The sequence below is a fragment of the Mesoplodon bidens genome, assembly GCF_964165515.1.
Source record: "Mesoplodon bidens genome assembly, chromosome: 1".
In the NCBI taxonomy this organism is placed as follows: domain Eukaryota; kingdom Metazoa; phylum Chordata; class Mammalia; order Artiodactyla; family Ziphiidae; genus Mesoplodon; species Mesoplodon bidens.
This window is the reverse complement of record NC_138176.1, coordinates 215,161,639-215,185,018: the sequence shown is the minus strand read 5'-3', so window position 1 is coordinate 215,185,018 and position 23,380 is coordinate 215,161,639. Positions and strand designations below refer to the sequence as shown.

The 23,380-nt window shown below is 38.6% G+C and overlaps 1 protein-coding gene and 1 long non-coding RNA gene across 8 annotated transcripts in view; one reads left to right on the top strand and one right to left on the bottom strand.

Moving 5' to 3' along the window:
* The window catches only part of LOC308622384, a 103,641-nt gene that overhangs the window by 70,291 nt on the left and 9,970 nt on the right, over positions 1 to 23,380 (top strand). The window lies entirely within an intron of this gene.
* The window catches only part of BANK1 (B cell scaffold protein with ankyrin repeats 1), a 336,673-nt gene continuing 322,397 nt past the window's right edge, over positions 9,105 to 23,380 (bottom strand). For 4 of the 7 annotated variants that reach the window (XM_081242858.1, XM_081242853.1, XM_081242854.1 and 1 more), the window contains exons 13-17: positions 20,478 to 20,541; positions 13,120 to 13,149; positions 11,651 to 11,706; positions 10,353 to 10,417; positions 9,106 to 10,087 (exon numbers count right to left, since the gene is read on the bottom strand). In XM_081242858.1, coding sequence (XP_081098984.1) covers positions 10,358 to 10,417; positions 11,651 to 11,706; positions 13,120 to 13,149; positions 20,478 to 20,541 — 210 coding nt within the window. In that variant the 3' untranslated portion in view covers positions 9,106 to 10,087; positions 10,353 to 10,357. Of the gene's footprint in view, positions 10,088 to 10,352; positions 10,418 to 11,650; positions 11,707 to 13,119; positions 13,173 to 20,477; positions 20,542 to 23,380 lie in introns of those variants that run through there. The other 3 variants (XM_081242855.1, XM_081242857.1, XM_081242859.1) reach the window with 3 other exon arrangements.

The following is a 23,380-nucleotide window of genomic DNA, read 5'->3' as shown; positions in this document are numbered from 1 at the left end:
CATCCATGTTGTTGCAAATGGCAAAATTTCATTCTTTTTTCATGGCTAATATACCACTATATATATATTTCTTTATCCATTCATCTGTTGATGGACACTTAGGTTGCTTCCACATCTTGGCTATTGTAAATAATGCTGCATTGAACATTGTAGTGCATATATCTTTTCTAATTAGTGTTTTTGTTTTCTTCCTTCGTGTATCCACATCCTTTACCGTATAACTTTTTATTCTCTCCCATATTGACTTTGGGTCAGCCACGTGACTTACTTTGGGCAGTGGCATGCAGTAAAAGTGGCAACAACAGAGGCTTGAAACAACAGGAAAAGTACTTGTGCAATTGTCATCTCTCTCCTGCTCTCTTCAGTTGCTATAAGACTGTGCTAGGGCTACGCTGCAGGTGGATGGGAAACAGTGCAGAGTCAAGTTGTGAAGTGCTAGCCAAGGTCATCCCAGATTAGCACAGCCAGCTGGCACCCAGATATGTGAGCAAACCCAGGTAAGATCAGCAGAGCCACCTACATAACCCAAAGATGAGTGCACTCATGGGCGGGAGTTCAATCAACAGCAGCAAGCCCTCACATACTTTTGAGTTAACTAAGGTTCATAGTGCATAAGAAGGGGGTTTTACGGTTGTTTTCTATGCAGCCTGTTTGTAGAATAGGCAATTGATAAAGTGTCCATTTTAAAATCACCAACTATGATTGTGTTATTTGTGCCCCATGTTGGTGGCTGATATTAGTGGAAGGAAACTGTTTTAAAAAATATGTTAAAATCTAATGCCAATGTTCGTTAAATATTAACATTCCATTGTATCGCCATGCCCTAGCATGCACTGGGTGGGTAAATTTGTATGGATAAAAATGAGAACAGTACAAAAAAATATTCCAAGATGGACTGATTTAGTGAGGATCAAAGGATTCTTCGTGTGGTAAATCTGTATGAGAGAGGGGATTGCTGGCTAAAGAAGAATACAGACATCTTAAAGGCAAAAGTTAAATGTATTTTCAATAAGGGATGACGAATACAGTGTCCAATCTGCTATTATCCCCTCTCTGTGGAGAACAAAGATGTAACAATGTTGTGCTAAAAGGTCAGTGTCATATTTTTCTGGCAACACTGATAAGGTCATGCCCTTTCCCCTGAGGACATCAAACCCGGTGCTCAGGGACTGTCAGGTAACTCATCATTTCAAGAAGAGCTTATTCCCAGCTGTCTATTGTTTCTTCATCAAACCCATAATGGCCCTTGATCTTAAGAAAATCTTAGTATTTAGTCCAGAGGTAAATAAAATGGATCAGAGGCTATACCAAGTTTCCTCACTGGACCACTGCATTTGATGGACAGGACTCTCCTTCAAGTGCTAGTGTCAGGAATGCTTTACTCTGCTCAGCCTCACAGCCTAGGAAGGAAAATACATCTGAGCAAATGATATTGTGACTCAAACTAACCTGGGTCACCCATTAGTATTCAATTCATTGACTTTTTTAAAAACTTTTTTTTTTTTTTTACCTTTGTGTATCCACTATATTTTAAAGCTAAAAAAGTTTTATAATCCAGCCACAGATCTGATAAATGTTTCATTTGGTGCCAGGCTTTGTAAAGTTTGTTTTTCTGCAATCTGGACCTTCAGAGTATGGTTAAAGTCAGATTATAAGGTTACGAATAATGAGGGTTTGAACATATTTAAAGAGGAAGTAATCATATTCAACAGAATCTAAAACTTTTATGTCAAGAAGAGAGCTAACAAAAGAAGAACTAATCAATGAATAATTTAATGCTGTTGCCTTGATTTTAGATGTAAGTGAAATTCTTCCTGAATTTGTAACTTGGTATCTTTAGATTTTGATGAAAAAGTGAGTTTAATGAAGGTCCTTTGCTTTAACTAAATATCCTTAAGAAATTCCATAACTAGGTAGTCCATGAATAAAGAAAGTTTGGCTGTACCTTTGGTAATACTGGCATTTAAGTTTACTAAATTTATTCTGTAAGGTATTATATATATGCTTAGATTATATAAAGTTCAAAAGGATTTTATTCTGTTTATAAATATCTGAGTAATCTGATAATATTGTATTAGATTGATTTGAAAGTTGGAGCAGGAATAAGTTACTATTTTATGAAGCAGATAACCCAGATGATGACCTCATAACGTTTATGCATTTAACAAACACCAAGTAAGCACCTGAAATGTGAATCGAGTGCCTGAAGTGAAAACTGGGCAGTGGGGTAAATAGATTGGAAATTTCAGTCAAGAAAAATGTTATCGGATAAAAACTAGTGAGAAACGGAGTTAAATTAGACCCTTGATGTGACTCTGTAGTAGTCAGAGTTCCATTTAAGAAACAGAAACCATTCTAGATATTTGAATCAAAAAGGAATTTAATACAAGGAATGAAGAGCTTATAAAATCTTTCAAAGAGCTAGAGGAGTTGGCTTAGGTTAACACTACTGTCGCCAAGATCCAGAAGTCAGGAAGCAGCTGTGCTTATTACCATCACTGGCACTACAGCTGCCTCAAACCCGTGAAGCTGGTGACTAGACCCTCGGATGTGGATTGCATTGGCCACCACCACCACCACCACCACCGTGAGTCCGACCTCCTGGCCGGCCTCCACAGCAGCAGGGAGGTGCTCTCTCTCTCTCACCTGCATCTTCCATATCTCCCATGAGACCATCTCGTTGGTGGAACGTATATCACATGGAGCCCCTTCCTGCTGGAGAGCCTGACAGATGTCTGCATTAGCCTCCCAGAACCTTAAGTACAGGGTCTTCATAGAAGGGGATGAAAATGGATGCTAAATGCACGTCCGGCACTTTTGGTCTATTTTGAAGACTCATGATAGCCTCCAGTAAGTTTTTTAGGAGATGAACAAAACTATCAGGAAGCTTTCCCCAAACTATTCTACATTCACAGGTAAACCTCACAAGTGGCGAAAGCTTAACTGTCAAAATGTGCTACAGATCCCCATGGATTAAAGGACTTTAGACATATAATCCAAAAATTATCTTAAAATAAAATTTTAACTTCCATATTTAGCACAAAGAGAACCATCACCACCTCAATTGTGATGTCCCTAATGATACTGAATCCAGCTTTACTTGTTTATTGTACTTCAAGATAAGTACTGACTGAAGATGATGATGATGACGATAATTCAGTGTTGACTGAGCGCTTACCAAGTTTCAGCTGTTTCATAAGCAATTATTTATTTAATCTTCAAAACTACCCAATGAGATGCTACTACTGTCAGTTCCATTTTACCCGTGAGGAAACTGAGAATTAGATTCATTGACTTGACCAACGTAATACAACCCACCAAACTTTACCCTCCCCTGTCTTCTCCATCTTGGCGAATGATACCATCCATCATCCACGAAACTGTTCAAGTCAAAAAATTCCAGCCTTATTCGTATTCTTTTTTCTCACCTCCACATCAAACCCACACCAAGCACTATTGACAGTGCCACCAAAATGTGTCTAAAATAGTCCCCTCTTTATCACCTCAATTATCACTCGAATCACCTCAATTATCACTCGAATCCAAGCCGCCAGTATCTTGTGAATACCACACCAGCCCCCTGACTTTCTCCTCTTGCCTGTTTACAATCCATTCTTTGTCCTGCAGTCAGAATGAATTTTGCTGCTTAAAATATTTCAATGGATTTTCACTGCTGCTTTAAAAATGTGCTCCGAGTATTAAATAGAATTTAAAGTACCACTTTGATTACCAGGGGAGTAGTGAGTGATTTAAAAGTTAGAGGATGAAATTTTAGTTTTCTGTATTTTTTGGTTGTTTTGGGTATCACTGCTAGCCATGTTGGATCCCCTGTTGGGTCTGCATAATTCAGAAGAATCCCACATAGGCAAATGTATTGAAAACTTACTAAGTTCAAGAAAGTCATACAGATAGCTTATTATTCACACCACTCTTTTGGTTCCCAGTTCTGTGTTTTCAATGCCAGGTGTGTATTGATACTGAGGGATTGTGATATTGGAGAAAAACAGCTAAACACAAATGTAAAAGCAGACGCAGGTGGCAACAGGCACAGAAAATACTAAGGGAGATATTACAATTTACTGAAACATATCAAAGGAACACAGGGCATTCACATTTCTTGGTGGGTAACTATAAGAAATAGAATACATCTGTACTATGGAGAAGCACTGTGGATATCTCAAGGAAAGGAATCTTCTCTCAGTAATGTTATTAATGTGTAAAGATAAGAACTGTGTGGGAAGGTCCCACTGGTTCCTGGAACTAGTTTTCAGTAGTTTGTGATATTAAAATTTAAATGTTTGGTGGTGTGGTGGACATAATTCTAAGGTGGCACCATGATTCCTACCCCCTGGTGTCCGCACTTGGTGTTAACCATTTCCCCCATTGTGTGTAGGTAGGACTTTTGACTTGTGACAGAATATGGGAAAGTGAAGGGTTTCTCAGATATAATTAAGGTCTCAAATCAGTTGAATTTGAGATAATAAAAAGACATATCTTGGGTGAGCCTGTCTCTTTCAGGTAAAAGCCCTAAATGAGGGATTGGGCCCCCTTGAGATGAGAGACTCTTGTGGGCTTGATGGAGTAAGATGTTGATGACACCCATGTGGTAAGTTCGCGCGTGAGGCCTCTAGGACATGAGGGTGGCCTCCAGCCAGAAAAATAAGGTGCCCTCAGTCATACAGCCACAAGGAAATGCATTGTTCTTTTAACAACCTGAAAGCAGATTATTCCCCATTTGAGGCTCCAGATGAAAATTCAGCCTGGTTGACATCTTGTTTGTAGCCTTGTGAGACCCTGAGCAGAGTACCCAGCTAAGCTATGCCCAGATTCATGACACATCGAAACTCTGAGATCGTAAATGTGTTATTTTAAGCTGCCGAGTTTGTGGCAGGTTGTTATATAGCATAGAACACATGTAGCTTCTAAACTAAGAACAAATATGAGGCCTTGTACTTGGACAATTGATTCCTCTCTGGTTTGTTATATTCTCTCCAGTTTGTTGCCCCTAGTGCAGCTGAAGTGTTCATTTCAAAATGCAAATGTGACATTCTCTTTGCTAAAATCTCATTTATGATTTCCATTGTTTTCTGGAAGAAACAGAATCCTTAATATTGCCCTGCATGATCTATTCTTATCATATTCTATGTTTCCCTTTGCCCTCTGTGCTGTGGTCATACTGGCTGTATTTAGGTTCTCAGATGTTCTTTGTTTCTTTGTGCCACAGGGCTTTTGCACTTGCTATTTTCTCTGGTCTTAAACTATTGCTATTCTTCTGTGGCTTAAAAAAATTTTTTTTTCGAAATAATTTTTCTGCCATATTCCGAAGAATGTTGCTATTTCTCCCGTTTCCATTTCAGATATTTTCTTTTCTGGTTGAAGAACTAGCTTATTCTTCAGGAAAGGATAATGTTTGTTTCTCTATTATCTTTTTCAAGAAGGTGAGGAAGCAGATAGCTCTTATAGTCACAGATGGTTTGTTTTGTTAAATCCTAAAATATCTCTTGAGACCAAAATCCAATTGTGAAGGTGTATAAACATCTCACTCAAAATAAGCCCTAGAGATGTGCTGTACAACATTGTACCTAGTTAACAATAATGTATTTTACACTTAAGAATTTGTTAAGGGGGTAGACCTAATGTAAGTGTTCTTATAAAATAAAATAAGATGTATATAAAATAAATAAAATATCTCACTCACATTACTATAATATATGGAAATCAGGGTGAAGAGAACATATGGTGATCGTAAGTAAGGTTCTTATGCTCTTCAAAAGTGTTAATGACAAGTCATCTGCTGGGATTCCCTGAGTCTGCTGATGCAGAAGATCTGGGAGGTACTGGGCATGACTTGCCATGTCTAAGTTACAAAACATCTCATTTTGCAATATTATGACAAATGCCAATGTCTTGCAAGGATGCTTAAGACTCCTGAGGGTGACTGCAGATGCTCTCACCGAGTGCCAGGCATGAATGCCAAAAGAGCCTCAGCTTACACTTCCCCGAACCCCTTGCCTTTCTTTTTCTCAAGTGAAGAAAAGAGAAAGTGCTAGGGGCAAAACCATAGCACTTTTTTTTTTTTTTTTTTTGCGGTATGCGGGCCTCTCACTGTTGGGGCCTCTCCCGTTGTGGAGCACAGGCTCCGGACGCGCAGGCTCAGCGGCCATGGCTCACGGGCCCAGCCGCTCCGCGGCATGTGGGATCTTCCCGGACCGGGGCACGAACCCGTGTCCCCTGCATCGGCAGGCGGACTCTCAACCATCATTACCATCAGTACTCATTACCATCATTAGCAGTACTCCATTTTACCATCAAAAGTGTCCTCTTTGGATGAAAAGTTAATTAAATATTTTTACTGGTATTGATAACCCCACCTTACTAATGATTATTAAATAGGGCTCAGGGAAACTGGAAAACTGGCTTAGTTTACATAGCTAGGATATAGGTGAGCCAATATTCAAACTACGTTGGTCTTTCCTCAAAGTTCATGCTCTTGAATGCAATACTGCACTTCTCATGTAAGCACATGATGTCATTTAATACCTGTAAAATTATGTAAGAATCTGAATTTTGAAGATGAGAATATTGAGGAAATCATATACTGTAATTTATAAATTTGAGGCCTATTTTATTTATTTATTTATTATTGTTTTTGGCCGAGCCTCACAGCTTGCAGGATCTCTGGGACCTCCCCGAACAGGGATCAAACGCGTGCCCCGTTCAGTGGAAGCACGGAGTCCTAACCACTGGACGGCCAGGGAAGTCCCAGGTCTGTTTTATTTAGAATCTTGTTTTTGCTGTCTTTTGTGTGGCAGTCCCTACCTTTAGAGGTCAGCTGCACAAAATAAGGAAGGCCAACAAGTATGGTTGGCAGGTACAGTTACAGAAAGTACTGCCAGGGGGGCCTCATACCAGCCCTGTGCTAATTAGCTGGGAGTGACTAGATCAGGCTCATAAGCAGACCTCTTTCCTAAATATTTACCCATTTAGAAAAGCAATATGCAGTAAAACTCAGGTAAATCCAAGTTATTAAAATCAGACCCCCTGAGCATTAGAAGAAGGAACTCAGATGAGCAAGTGCTTAGAGCATGAATAGGATATAATAATGACTTAAGTAACAAGGTCATTTTCATTAGAACAATACTGAGAACAGTCTCATTTTCTAAAAATTGGAGTCTCCACTGGTAGAATAATCTAATGTTTGATTTACAAAAATGTATGAGTCATCTATTCTTTTGAGTACTTAATGGTCCATTTAAGTTACGCCATATGCACTTCAAAATAAAAACACTGATTTATGCTATCACACGGGTTTCCACTTCCAGAAAATTCCATATAAAGTTAACTATTTTTATTTTAGTAACATTCTTTTAAGTGTTAATCCCATTTTACTTTATAGTGTAGATCAGAGTTTCCCAACCTCGAAGTGTTGACATTTTGGACAGGACATTTCTTTGTCTTGTAGTTTATTGGATGTTCATTAGCATCCCTTGTCTCTACACACTAGATGCCAAGAGCACCTTCTCTGAAGTCACGACAATAAAAAGTGCCTCCAGATATTGCCAGATGCCCTAGTTGAGAACCACTGGTCTAGAGGCTTCTTCTTCTTTATCCTAGAAAATTAAGTAGAAAAGAAGGGAATTAATTTTAAACATAAAATTCTTTTGATAACATTTAATACCAGTCCAAATTTGTCTAGAAGTCAGATCAAGTAAATTTAAGAGGAAGGGGCTGGTTCTTATGTACATTAAGAGTAATGGATTGGGGACAAATCCAAATTGAGGAAGGGATGATAGGAAAGATAAGGTATTTTATTACCTACTGGTTGCTCAGGCTTCCAGAATCAGCACAAAATCTTCAGAAGATTTCCCATACAGGTGTTTCCCTTCTGGCAGTGACTAGGGCTCTCAGACAAATGCCCCAAATCTCCAAGGAAAGTTCACATCTTCCTAGTCTACTAGTCTAGATCCTGACATATGATCTCTTCCATCACTAAAAACAAACTTCTGTAGCGTGGCTCAAACTTGATAGACAGGGCTTCCCTGGTGGTGCAGTGGTTGAGAGTCTGCCAATGCAGGGGACACGGGTTCGTGCCCCAGTCTAGGAAGATCCCACATGCCGCGGAGTGGCTGGGCCCGTGAGCCATGGCCGCTGGGCCTGCGCGTCCGGAGCCTGTGCTCCGCAACGGGAGAGGCCACAACAGTGAGAGGCCCACGTACCGCAAAAAAAAAAAAAAAAAAAAAATTGATAGATAGTATTCTGTATGTTAAGAATAAAGCCCAGAGATTAAAAAATATTGCTTCCTTCTGGATATTCTTATCTGGGATCATTCCTAAATTTGGATTACCCTTCCTCCACCTTTGCATTTCTCTACTTTTCATCTCTTCCTTCAATGCAACAGGCATGATGTGAACTTCTCTGATCCCCCAACTCCAAACCTCTCTAACTGTCTTCTATGCTCTGGACAAGCCTAGTAAGTCAAGGAGAGGAGGGACCATGGTTCAGTAGTCATAGGGAGGTCCTCAGTTACTTTTGGTTTCTTTTCCTCCCTTTCTTTGTGATGACAAAGTAATAAGATTTCAAGGACCAGAGTATCTAGGGAAAGAGACTATTAAAGGGGCTTTTTGCCATGGTTTTATTCTAAACTAGCCCAGTTCAGAAGGATAGAACTTAGAGGTGATGACTTCAGATTTCTTTCCATGTTAAAAAACTGAGTAACATTCATGCTTTATCTCCCACTTCCACCCTGAATTGGGTCTCAGGTAAGAAATGATCTAATTGCTTTGTAATTAGAAAAGTTGACATTTTATCTGTTACTGGATTCCACGTTTTTAATAAGAATAAAGTTGACAGTGGAATGGTAGGCACCAGTCCCAGGCCTATATGGAAATTCTTACTTTAGAATTTTATAGATGAAGAAAATTATACAAAAGCAGTTGGTTTTCCTATTGCTTTTCATGACTCTTTGGGTGGGACAATCCAAAGAAATGGGGGCTCAGTATGTGGAAGGGCATTCCATTTCTTGAAAGCTTAGATGTGAAACTATGGACCAAATTTCCAAATATCATAATCAAGAAGCACCTTCCATTAGGGATTGATCAAACTACTATGTTATTTTTTAAAACTTGAGCTTAAGAGTGTTAGTGGTCATGAGAAACTTATGGGCAATGTTTTGCAGAATCACTTAAAATATATATCCCTATAAATCACTGTTTAGAAGCTAGAAAAAAATCATTTGTGTGTTTACTTTATGGGCCCTACACAGTGAAATTAAAAAATATTTGGTAGACTTCTCTCTGTAAACTGGTAAGCAGAAGAATTTAGTGGTTAATTCTCATACATTTATTTTGAAAAGTCAGACATAGCTTTAAACATTTATTTAATTTGCAGCAACTGTGGGTAGAAATCATAGAATGATAAAACCGCATTCTATTCTAAGCTCATAAATTGCTTCTAAGAAATGGGATGATGAAATTATAAGCCTTTTAATAGAGAATATAGGTTGTGGAAATGTATATTAATTTGAGACACAGAAAGTTAAAAAAATAATGTTCTCAAGGTTATATGCAAACAGGCTCTAAAAAAAGGAAGGTTGCTGCAAACATGATGTGACAATAATAATTAGAGCTCTGAATGTGAGAAATTCAGAAAATAGACCACCCACTGGAAAAGCAAATATGTACAAAACAAATTTGTATTTTTTATGCTTATTCTAAGTGTAGCGGGGAGTAAACGATTAAGGTTAGCCCATTAAACAGGCCCAGTAGCTTTGCTACAGAGCATTTAACTTCTCTGCTCTTGTTTTTCTTTAATTTTAAAAATGGGAAATGGCTGCTTCAGTGGCAAAGTGCATTGTAAAAGGCAAGAATTTTCAAAGAATGCAATTGCTCTACAGTATTCAATTTTAATGTTGATATACTCATCTGAAGCAGGTATAATGCCAATAAATTGTGGCAATAACAAATTCTGAAATTCAAAAGCTTGCTTCTGCTTTCATAGTATAGATTTGTCCTGAAGACAGCAGGCAATCCAATGCAAGCTTGCTTCACCCAGAAGGTGTCTGCATATTCTTGAGTTTTATTATAATAACCTGAAAATAAGATCACAGGAAATGTATTAGTGAAAAATAGATCATCATCTGAAATTGATTACCTAGCATAAAATCACCCCTATAATAAATCTTTCTAAAGAAAATCACCTTTACCTTGAAAAATACACATGTTTATCCTTTCAGGAGAAGACAATGAAATATTTAAGGTATTCTGTTTGCTAGACAAATGATTCCTTCAAGTTCCTAATAAGCCTGCTTTAGGTTTTGTAAAAAAAATATAGCTGATATATAGCTGATATTTTACCTTGTTTAGTGATCTTTCCTGCAACAGAAACCAAATTCCTTTTCAACTTGGAGTCGAGCAGGAAGCTAAGGAAAAAAAAAATAGAGTTAGCCTTTCTCCATTTTAAGTCTGAACAAAGAAATATGATAAAGTCAGAGTTGCCTTTCACAGTCACAGAAAAACGGCTTTGTAGAGGCAACTGGCAAGACAGTCCTCCATCTTTAAAGGAAGGAGTCATTGTAAAGCTCAACTACATCAAAGTCCTTCAGTTCAAATTTTATTTTCTTTTTGAGGGAGAATAGCCTAAGCATTGGGAATTTGTATTCTTTTCCTCTTATCCAAAATCTTGCTCTCAAGATCGTCCTCCAGATCTTGTAGAATAATCTTTGTTTAACAAAGATATTTTCATAAACTCCTGGGCTAGGTGGTACCTCACAATTCTGCTACAGTCAAATGAGTCTCATGAGTCTGTGTGCTGTAGACCCGTTAGGTCCATTATGTGCTGTAGACCCATTAGGTCTATAGCTCATTGGTGGGCCACAGATTGATCCAGAAACACAAATACTTCAAGCAGTTCTTAAGGGTGAATGACTTCTATAATTACGTATGATTTATTTGGAGCATAAGAGAGCTTAAGGGGTTATTAAAATTTGGTAAACTAAAATGGGTTTGTTATGGGCCTTAATTCTGGATTTTAGCAAGAAATCCAGCTGCCAGATGACCCTGGGTAACAGTGCAAATGTCCTACATCACATACGTAGATAGTTGGAATAGCATGATTTTTATGAAGAAAAATTTGTGGACAGGACATCAGTGGTGTTGTCTTGAACTGGTCTTGGCTTTCCATCGCTGCTGTCTTTCCTTAGTGTTATTTCTGGCTTCTTGTTAGCAGTTTACTTGCGGTTAACTTTACAACGTGAAGTAATGCATATTTATATGAACAATATTTTGGCATTACATTTTTTCTTAACACTAGACTTTAAGGATTGTATAAATCGTGGTTCAAATAGGCTCATCATGTTCCTTTTGCTGAAGAAGATGTGTTTATAACTCCTCTAAGATTTATTTGGTCTGTTGAATTCATCCACACTTCGGCCTGGGTGCCTTTTTCCTTTGGGTTCTTTCTTTGCTTTTTTTCAGAACAGTTAATTTCTTTAAATTATTGCTCATGGATTTTGCACACAAATGCTTATGTGACCTATTTAGTTCACATTTGTTGGAATGTTTCAAAGCGTCGTCAGCATAGAAGGCTTTCATATTCTTTCTCAGCAAAGAATTCTTTTTTGCATTTTATAAAAATGAAGATATATACAACCCACCTTATTGCCAAAGGGTATGTTATACGACACATTTTCATTGTGGGCATTTTCATTACCTAGAAATACAGACTCTGTTACTATCTCTTCACTTGTTCACACATTTAATAATTCCTTTATTCAGCACTTAAAAAATATATATGCAAAGAATAGGATATGGGTAAAGAAAAAAATATTAAAGAGATCAAAAAGGGCATATTTAAATAGCACCCTTGACAAGTCTGTATTAATTTCTCCTACACATAGGGATTGGCTAGAATAGGATACCCAAGGAGTTGCTTCAGCTCAGAAACAATCCAACATTTTCGAATAACAAGCTCCACTTGATTATGCCTTTTTCTTCTTTTTCTCTTCCCCATTTACCAGAATCAGGCAATTGCAAAGCACACTTTTTTTTTTTTTTTTTTTTAAGTAAAAGTTTGTTTCTACTGCTCCACCTTGGCCCATGCTACTTCCTGCTTTTCTCACAGGTTTCTCACTTTCCATCCCAGCCACGTGCCTCTCCATTCCTGCAGTCAGCCCTGTGCTTCAAGGCTGCAGGCAGTGCTTGGAGCTCATGGGACAGCCCCCAGCTGGCCTGCAGCTCCCCTCTACCCTCCCTACCTTCTGCACCCATCCACCCCCATCACACTGAAGGGAACCCCTCCAGCTATTGCGTGCCATTCCAATTTCATTTGTCCTGTCAACATCTCCCACTTATCAAGCAGTTAGCTCCGTTTACACAAATCATCATGTTTTTATAGTAATCTCCAGGATAGAATTCTTTTTTTTTTTTTTTTGCGGTACGCGGGCCTCTCACTGCTGTGGCCTCTCCCATTGCGGAGCACAGGCTCTGGACGCGCAGGCTCAGCGGCCATGGCTCACGGGCCCAGCCGCTCCGCGGCATGTGGGATCCTCCCAGACCGGGGCACAAACCCGTGTCCCCTGCATCGGCAGGCGGACTCTCAACCACTGCGCCACCAGGGAAGCCCTCTTTTTTTTTTTTTTTAATATCTTTATTGGAGTATAATTGCTTTACAGTGGTGTGTTAGTTTCTGCTTTATAACAAAGTGAATCAGTTATACATATACATATATCCCCATATCCCCTCCCTCTTGCGTCTCCCTCCCTCCCTATCCCACCCCTCTAGGTGGACACAAATCACGGAGCTGATAGACTTCTTATCTGCATTTTACAAATGAGGGAACTGGGGCTTAAAGAGTTTAAGCCAAAGGCCACAGCTAGTAAGTCGTGAAGAGCCAGGTCAGAGTTCAAAGCAGGTGCTTCTTTTACTATATCACAATGCCTCTAGCATTGCTAGTCTAGAATCTTCTCACATTTATTTTGGATATCAAGTGGTTTTGCTTACAAATATAAAATCTCTGTGAGTTTTTACAGTGACCAGCTTAATCACATTAGGTTTACATTAATATAAAAGTTGGTTTACTATGAGCTTTGTTTTAGTCCTAAATCCTTCTATAAACACCACTTACCATTTGGATGGTGCACAATGATGAGCTTATCTACAAGACAAAAAAAGCATATTCTACTGAGTTTTGCTCAATATTTATCTTAAGGTTGCTTCTTCTTATTGTTTGACTACTTTTGTCCTTGAAGTGACTATGTAGTTTCACAACGTGATTTAAAAAATACTAACCTCCAGCCACTAAGTGTGAAACTATGTCTTTTTAAATTTTTGTCTTTTTTCCTTCTGACACTTGTCCCACATTATTATGATTTTAGATATATTTGACACTTAATAAAAGCTTCCTACTCTGCTTTTTTTTGTTGTTGATGAATTCTGTTTTTAAAAAAATAGATCTTTATTGGAGTATAATTGCTTCACAATACTGTGTTAGTTTCTGTTGTACAACAAAGTGAATCAGCTATATGCATATGTATATCTGCATATCCCCTCCCTCTTGAGCCTCCCTCCCACCCTCCCTATCCCACCTCTCTAGGTTGTCGCAAAGCATCGAGAACTGATCTCCCTGTGCTATACAGCAGCTTCCCACTAGCCATCCATTTTACATTTAGTAGTATACATATGTCGATGCTACTCCTACTCTGCTTTGATATTCTTTTAGCCTGAGCTATTCAAGTATTTTTAAAAATTAACCTTATTCAGAACTACTTACATACAAGTCACACATTTTTAAGTGTATAGGTTGATGGCTCTTGACAAATCTATACAGCATATACCCATCACCCCCATTAGCACAGAGAACATTTCATCTCCACAGAAAACTCCCTTGTGCCCCCTTACCTCAATTCTCACCCACCATTACCCCTGATGGCCCCTGAGCTGATTTCTATCTCTATAGATTTGTTTTATCTAGAAGTCCAGATAAATGGGATCTTACAGCAGGTATTCTTCTGCATCTGGTATCTTTCACTCAGCATATTATCTGTGAGATGCATTCTGGTTGTGTGTGTGATAGTAGGTATCCCTTTTTACTGCTGAGTAGTATTCCATTGTGTGAATATATCACAATATAATTACCTAATCTTTTGGACATTTGGATTGTTTCCACTTTGGCTATTATGAATGAAACTGCTATGAACTTTCATGAACATGTTTTTGAATGAACATATTTTCCATCTTTTCTTTCTCTTGAATAGCTAGGTTATCTATCGATAGTAAGTGAATATTTAATATTTGTAAAGTCATCACAACACTTTACACTCCCATCAGCAATGCATGCAGTGCATGTCCAGTTCTTCCACATTCTAATTGCTTAACTTTGACAATATTAAACAAATTTAGCTATATTTGTTGTGTATTGGTACCTCAGTGTAATTCAATTTACTTTTTCCTGATGATTAATGATGTTGAGCATGTTTTCACATGCTTACTAGCTATTTTTCTTTTTGTGAACTAAGATCTAGGTACTAGGTGTGCTCACTGTTGCTGGGCTGTCATTGTTTCTAGGTGCTCTCAGCAGACAGAGCTAAGGAAATATATATACAACTATATTTCTATATTTATGTGTAACATGTATATTGGGTTGGGCAAAACATTCATTCAGGTTTTTCCATATGATCTTATGGAAAAACCTGAACAAACATCTTGGCCAACCCAATATTAACAACCATGAGTTGTTGTGCTTTTACCTCCAATTCCAATCCAATACTACAAGGTTCATTCTGGGCTTCCTTCTTTCCTTAGTTGTAACTCCTTTCTCTAACAACAGGAAACCTGGCTCTCATTATCAATAGTGAATTTATTTGTTTACTCAATGCTAGAATATACATAAAGTAGTTTTGAAATTGCTAAACTATACCCCTGTGGAGAAATAAGACCTACTAACTGGAGTATAGAATACAATTTTTTTTTTAATTAATTTATTTATTTTTGCTGTATTGGGTCTTCGCCTGTGTGCAAGGGCTTTCTCCGGTTGTGGCAAGTGGGGGCCACTCTTCATCGCGGTGCGTGGGCCTCTCACCATCGCGGCCTCTCTTGTTGCGGAGCACAGGCTCCAGACGCGCAGGCTCAGTCGTTGTGGCTCACGGGCCCAGATGCTCCGTGGCATGTGGGATCTTCCCAGACCAGGGCTCGAACCTGTGTCCCCTGCATTAGCAGGCAGATTCTCAACCGCTGTGCCACCAGGGAAGCCCAGAATACAATTTTTATGTACTGTTTTTTTTTCTTTTAATTTCAGTCTTAGAATATGCTGTTTTCTAAATTTGTTTTTTTTTCTATCCCCCTTTAGTGTGGATATGTTATTTGTAATACTGCGAGGTTCGTTTTCTTCTGCTTATGTATTCCATCTTGTCCCCTTCTCAGTCCCCAACCTAGTTTGTTGAGTATGTAAAACATTAACAAAGTTCTAAAAGTCAGACTACAAAGAGATTTACTCACAGAAGTGTAGGGTTTTTCTTTTCTTTCCCCTTTGGAGTCAGGTTTGGTAAGTTTTATTTTTAATTAATTTGCCCTTTTTGTCCGAGTTGTTTAATGTATTGGCAAAAACTTAATTATATCTCCTTAGAATCTTTTTAATGTCTGTAGGATCTGTTGTGATAGCCTCATTTTAACTCCTGATATAGGACTCTTGTTTTCTCTTTTGTGCATGATCATTTTTGCCGTGGGCTTATCAATTTCATTAACATTTTAAAATAATTTTTGGTTTTGTTAATTTTCTCTATTATTTCTCTGTTTCATTGATTTTTGATCTTATTATTATTTTTTCCTCTCAGCTCTTTTTGGATTTAGTTGCTTTTCATTTTCTAGTTTCCTAAGGTGGAACCTTAGATCATTGATCTTAAATTTTTCATCTTTTCTATTTTCACATTTATAGCCATATATTTCCCTGTAAGTACTGTTTTGGTTGCATTCCACAATTTTGTAACGTTGTGTTTTCATTATCATTCAGGTTGAAATATTTCCTTGTGATTTCTTATTTGACCCCATGGGTTACTTTGAAATGTTGTATTTAATTCTTAACTATTTTGAGAGATTTTTTTTTCTAATTTCTTAATTAAATTCTAATTTATTTCTGTTGTGGTAAGAGATAAAAGATTTCAAAAGGCTGAAATCTTTCAGAGAACATACTCTGAAGATTTCAATCTTTTTAAACTTATTGAAAATTTTCGATAGTCCAGTATGTGTTCTGTCTTGCTGAACTTTCCATGTACACCTTAAACAAACATGTATTCCGAATTTTTTTTGATGCCCTGTTCCATAAAGTTAATTAGGTCAAGTTTGTTGACAGTGTTGTTTAGATCTTCTATATTGTTACTGATTTTTTTTTCTATTTCTTCTATCAATTACTAAGAAATAGGTGAAAACATCTCTGAGTACTATCAAATTTTGCTTCATGAGTTTTGAGAAAACTCATAAATACATACACAGTTTAAGGTACACAAAATATTTAGGATTTTTGTATCTTCCTCGTGAACTGCCCTTTTGTCAGTTTGTAATATCCTCTTTTGTCTCTTGTAATACTCTTTGTATTGAAATTCATCTTGTCTTGTATTGGTATAGCCATGCCAGCTTTCTTATGCTTACTATTGGCATGGTAGATCTTTTACCATCTTTACTTTTAACCTATCTGTGTCTTATATTTAAAGTGCATGGCCTTTAGATAGCACAAAGTTGGGTATTACATTTTTATCAGGCTGGAAAATGTCTACCTTTTAAATGATACTTTTAATCTATTTACATTTAACACAATTATTGATATGACTCAGTTTAATACTAACATCTTGTTCTTGGTTATTTACTAATCCATTTTGTTTATGTTTTTGCTACTTTCCTGCTTTACTTTTTGGCGAATCAAATAGCTTTTCAGTGTTACATTTTATTTCCTCTATTAGTTTCTTTATCTATCTATCTACTTTATAACTAAGATACATACCATTAACTTACAGTCTATTTAGAGACAATAGTGTACTTCTTCATGCTTCATGTCTTACACTTGACACTTCATCTTTCTTACCTTAATCTTTCCTCTTCTTTATAACTGATTCTTTATATTCCATACTTGGAACTACATGTTACAAAAATTTTGCAACCGTATAATTCCACTTATCTGCACCCTCTGTATCTGCATAATTGTTTTCACATCTTTTCCTTCTTCATATGCTATAATCCTTAATTTAAGTGTTACTATTTTGCTTTAAACAGTTGTTTTTGAAATAATTTATGAGAAAAAAGAAAACATAATATTTTATTTCTATCTGCTTTGTGAAATTTTCAGTGTTCTTTATTCCTTAGTGTGGATCTGAGTTTTTGTTTGTTAATAACCCCTTCAATAACCCCTTCACCTTGTATGAAATTCTTTAGCATTTCTTACATTGCAGTTTTGCTGTCTGTGAATTCTCTGATTTCGATTATCTGAAAATGTCTCTATTTCAACAAATTTTTGAAGGTTATTTTCCCTGGATATACAATTCTAAGTGGTCATTTGTTTTTCTTTTAGCACTTTAGAGATATTACTGCACTGTTTTTAGTCCTCCATGTTTCTGATAAGCAATTAGTGAATATGTAGTGAATATGGAATATGCTTATACTTTTCCCTCTAGATGTAAAGTGTCTTTTTTCTCTGGCTGCTTTCAAGAATTTCTCTTTATCTTGACTTGAAGTAGTTTGACTACAAGCTGCCCAGATGTAGTTTTCTTAACAGTTATGCTAATTGGAATTTTTTGAAGTTCTTGGAACAGTATGGAGGTAGTTTACATTAAATTTGGAAAGTATTTGACCGCTATTTCTTGTAAAATGTTTTGGCCCAAACTCATTCTTTTTTCCTCTGGAATTCTGATTACATGTATGCTAGAGTGTCTTATATTGTACTACATGTCTCTTAGGTTCCATTCATTTTTAAAGTCTTTTTATCTCCCTGTTCATCATATTGGATAATTTCCGTTGATCTGTCTTCAAGTTCATTAACTCTTACTTTTGCTATATCCAATCTGCTGATAAGCTCTTCTGATAAATTTTTCATTTTCTTATTGTAATTTTAATTTCTACAAATTTCCATTTGGTTCTTTTATATAGCTTCAATTTTCCTGCTGAGATTTCATATTTATATACTCCTTAAAACCATACTTTTCATTAATTTAAATATGTTCATAATTTAAAGTTTTGTCTGCTAAGGTCAACAACAGGATCATCTCAGGTTCAGTTTTTATTGATGGCTTTCTTTTCTATTAATTACATTTTTCTTTTTTTTATACCTCTTCTTTTATTAAAAAAAAGCCCTGAACACTGGACTTTAAAGATAATCTGCTGTATATTCTGGATTCTGTAATATTCCTTCGATGAGTATAGGTTCTTGTTTTAGCAGGCAGTTTGATTACTGGCATGAACTTGTGGTAAGTCTGGTTTTCTGCTCTTTTCAGTGTTGACCTATAGTTAGCCCAAGGTGTTTTCTAAGGCTCTCAGTAGGACTAAGCCTACAAACTCTGTCTTCTGTGGGGCTCCTGTAGGGGCTTGGTTTGAGGCTTTGCTGGGGCATGTCTAGAGTAGGTCTTACTCTAAGTCATAGTCCTTACTCATTATACCTCTTGGGTGTCACAGCAGGATGCCAGGTGTTTTAACAAAGTGTTAAGGAGACCTTTCTGCTCTGGCAGGGCAGAACTCAAACATCCCCGGTTTGGCTTTTTCCTGGCTCTGCTCAATCTCCAGTGTCTCTGTTCTGCCTTCAAAGTGCTGAAAGCAGTTATCTTGTATGCCTTGAGTGGTCTCGCCCTGCACATGTACAGCTCATCTCTCAGCCACAGACGTTTGGAGTCCCTCACTCCCTCTGCGGTTACCTCTCTACGCAGCTACCTCCTCTTCAATGACCCACCATACACATCCCAGCAGCTCTGGCTGCCCTGAATTCTGATCTTTGCACCCCTCAGTTTGACAGGACTGCTTGCTTGCTTTGCACAGATTGTAGCCAGAAAATCAGTCTCCTGGGCAATCACGAGAGATAGCTCATACATTTTGTTTTTCTCTGAGATTACAGTCTTAGGCTGCCTGTTGTCTACTCCCTGAAATCAGCTGCCTCATTTTTCTGCCCAGTATTTGTATTCTTACAGTGGGAGGATCTGTCTGGTACTACTAATGCCATTTTGGCTGGAAGGGGAACTAGTTAATTCTTAATGATTAGGAGTATTAACTTTGGATTCCAATAGACGTAGGTTGTAGTCTCTAATCTGTGTGTTTAGGGGCTTCTTAGTTTCTCAGATTCTCCGTTTCCTTATTTATAAATTGGGACTAATGCCTATCTCAAAGGGTTGTTAATAAGATAATATTAAGTGTATAGCAGATAGCTAATAAATATCAGCTACTACTACTACTTAATGTTTCTTAGTAAAATTATTTATATTGTTTGTAATTTTATACATTGTTAAAATTTTACTCTTATTCCGCATTACAGTGGAGGTCTGTAGAACTCAGTTATTTGTAAATTAGTCTTGTGTTTATGACTTTAATTATTTTAGAAAGTATATTTCTGTTTTAGAAAACATTTCTAAGAGAGCTTAAAGAATTCTCTATGGAAAAGTAGATAACAACCCAATAATGTAAAAAAGAAAGCGAATTTTAACATGGTGAATTTCAGCATGAAGTACTAGCTAGAGGCTATGCAATATTATTGAAAATGGAAGAGATGGAAGCTTTCAAGCTTTGCTGGTGGTTGTTCGTGTTTAATTATTTGTGCAGGGGTAGGGACTTGGGGACAGAGTGATCAGAGAATGACAAGGTAATTTATTTTCAATTTTGGAATGTGTTGTTTATCTTTGGAGAAGATTTACCGTCTTAATAATGTTTGGTTTGTGTTACCATTCAAATGAATGCTTTTCCCCCCTGGGAGCGACTGTTAATTATTAGCAAGGAGAATCTGCGTTGCAAAGAAGCATGATAGCTTCAGGACAAGGCAACACGAAATTTATAATTTAAAACGATCCACATGTGGACAGTTGTGAGAATTGACTATATTGAGACTATTCTACCTTATTTAAAAAAAGTGTGACTCCTTAATACCCTATATAATGACTCATACACACACACACACACACACACACACACAAACAAAAAAACACCAAACAACTGGAGCAGAGTTATCTTATTTGCAACTTACATAGAAATCAAAGGAAAGGAAGTAACTAGCATTTATTGAAGGTCCATTATGGGCCAGAGAAGGTGAGAAGTATTTTATCTGTTAACTTGGACAGCCACTTCCAGATATACGTATAATCATTCCTGTTTCACAGACAAGGACCCTGAATTCCAAGGATTAAGACACTGTCCAGTTTAAGCAGCTGGGAAGTGACAGAGTATAGATTTGAGCTCTGGCCTGTTTGACTCCACCGTCCTTGCATTTTCCACTCTATTATTTTTGAATAGCAGGCAAATTTTACTTACTGTAGACATTTTCTTCTTCTGGCCTTTTCCCAATAATGCAATCTCGTAGTTGGCGTAGTTTTTCCTTAATGAGGGAACAACCAGGAAACAGAAGTCAAGATTCACAAATTTGTCATGGATTAAGATGAAAACTTTAACTACTATCACCAGTACCACCACTACTACTTAGTGTTAATTTGGTACTCACCGTCCTTGATACTTTACATGTATTATTTTACTTAATCCTCACAACTTCATGAAGTGGATATAAAATGTCATCATCATCATCTCATTTTACAGATATGGAAACTGAGCTACAGAGACGTGAAGCAACTTTCCCAAATCACACAGTTATAAGTGGTAGACTCAGGGTAGAAACCCAGAGCCCAATTCTTTTGGGAGCTGTTTTCCCAGTCGAACACCTGAGGCATCTACATTGGCTATTCGGTGTCCAAAAGCAGGAGGCCAACACAGTGATGGTCTGCTGCTGTCTGAGCCCATCTCCAGCCTCTGTAGGGTACATGCCTTACTAGAAATTCCTTCTAAGAGCCAGGGACATGGTAGCAAATGATACACAAACTGGATTCCCTTCTTAACTCACCTGTGACCTTTCTTTGCTTTCCAAATATTCTACATTGAACATCTGTTAACTATTTAACTGAAAGGTAAAGCAAGCTAACATTCAAAAAAATCTGCTTTTAGAAGAGAACCTAGAGTAGCACTTTTCCTAAGGGTTGCCCCTGAAGCTTAGAAACCACTTTTCCTAGAGTTGTTTTCACTGCCTTAAAGATCCCTTCCTATAAGTGGAGCAAGGGACTCACTGATGGTGAGCAGGAGTGAGGAGAGCTAAAGGCAAGGTTTTCTCAGCCATCTCACCTTTGACTCCAGGGATTCTACATGGTCTTCATTATCCTAGAAACTCTTCTACTCTTAACTCTGTATTTGTGCCACTTTTTCTCCTATTTTCCTAGGATAATAACTCTGTCAAGAATAATATAACTTCACAGCTACCTCTGAGAGATTCATCCTCAGGATACAAATGAACATTTTTGTAAACTACAAGAGTAATATTGAAAAGTATATGGGGATGAGTGTGTGTTGGGAAAACAGGGAGAACATTCATTTTTTGTTGTTCTGACTTTTGTTCAGGCCCTTATGTTAAGGACTGACTAAAAAAACACAGAGATAAAGCTCTCTGACATCGGTCTTGGCAATGATGTTTTGAATATGACTGAAAAAGCACAAGCACCAAAAGCAAAAATAAACAACTGGGACTCATCAGACTAAAAAGCTTCTGCATGGCAAAAGAGACAATCAACAAAATGAAAAGGCACACTATGGACTGAGGGAAAATATTTGCAAATCATGTATCTGAGAAGGAGTTAATATCCAAAATATATAAAGAATGCACACAACTCAGTAGCAAAAAATCCCAAATAATCTGATTAAAAAATGGGCAGAGGAACTGAATAGACATCTCTCAAAGAAGACATAAAAATGGCCAACAGATACATGAAAAAATTCTCAACATCACTAATCATCAGGGAAATGCAAATCAAAGCCACAATAGGATCTTACCTGAGAACTGTTAGAATGATTATCATCAAAAGGACACGAGGGACTTCCGGGTAAGATGGCGGAAGAGTAAGACGCGGAGATCACCTTCCTCCCCACAGATACACCAGAAATACAGCTACACGTGGAACAACTCCTACAGAACACCTACTGAACGCTGGCAGGAGACCCCAGACCTCCCAAAAGGCAAGAAACTCCCCACATACCTGGGTAGGGCAAAGCGGAGAGATCCCCACACAGAGGATCGGTGCCGAGCAGCACTCACCAGCCCGAGAGGCTTGTCTGCTCGCCCGCCGGGGCGCACAGCGCTGGAAGCTGAGGCTCGGGCTTCGGTCAGAGCACAGAGAGAGGACTGGGGCTGGCGGCGAGAACTCAGCATGAAGGGGGCTAATGAGCCACAGCTAGGCGGCAGGGAGTCCGGGAAAACTCTGGAGCTGCCGAAGAGGCAAGAGACTTTTTCTTCGCTCTTGGGTTCCTGGTGCGCGAGGAGAGGGGATTAAGAGCGCTGCTTAAAGGGGCTCCACAGATGGGCGCGAGTTGCGACTGAAAGCGCGGAGCCCAGTGACGGGCGTGGGACGCTGGGGCTGCTGCTGCTGCCGCCAAGAAGCCTGTGTGCGAGCGCAGGTCACTGCCCACACCGCCCTTCCGGGAGCCTGTGCAGCCCGCCACTGCCGGGGTCCCGGGATCCGGGGGCGGCTTCCCTGGGAGAACGCACGGCACGCCTCGGGCTGGTGCAACATCACGCCGACCTCTGCCGCTGCAGGCTCGCCCCGCACTCCGTGCCCCTCCCTCCCGCCCGGCCTGAGTGAGCAAGAGTCCCCGAAGTGGCTGCTCCTTTAACCCTGTCCTGTCTGAGCGAAGAACAGACGCCCTCCGGCAACCTACACTCAGAGGCGGGGCCAAATCCAAAGCTGAGACCCAGGAGCTGTGAGAACAAAGAAGAGAAAGGGAAACCTCTCCCAGCAGCCTCAGAAGCAGCGGATTAAAGCTCCACAATCAACTTGATGTACCCTGCATCTGTGGAATACATGAATAGACAACACATCATCCCAAATTGAGGAGCCAGGAGTCAGTGCTGTGCCTCTGAGGTGGGAGAGCCAACTTCAGGACACTGGTCCACAAGAGACCTCCCAGCTCCACATAATATCAAACGGCGAAAATCTTCCAGAGATCTCCATCTCAACACCAGCACCCAGCTTCACTCAACGACCAGCAAGCTACAGTGCTGGACACCCTATGCCAAACAACTAGCAAGACAGGAACACAACGCCACCCATTAGCAGAGAGGTGGCCTAAAATCATAAAAAGTCCGCAGACACCCCAAAACACACCACCAGATGTGGACCTGC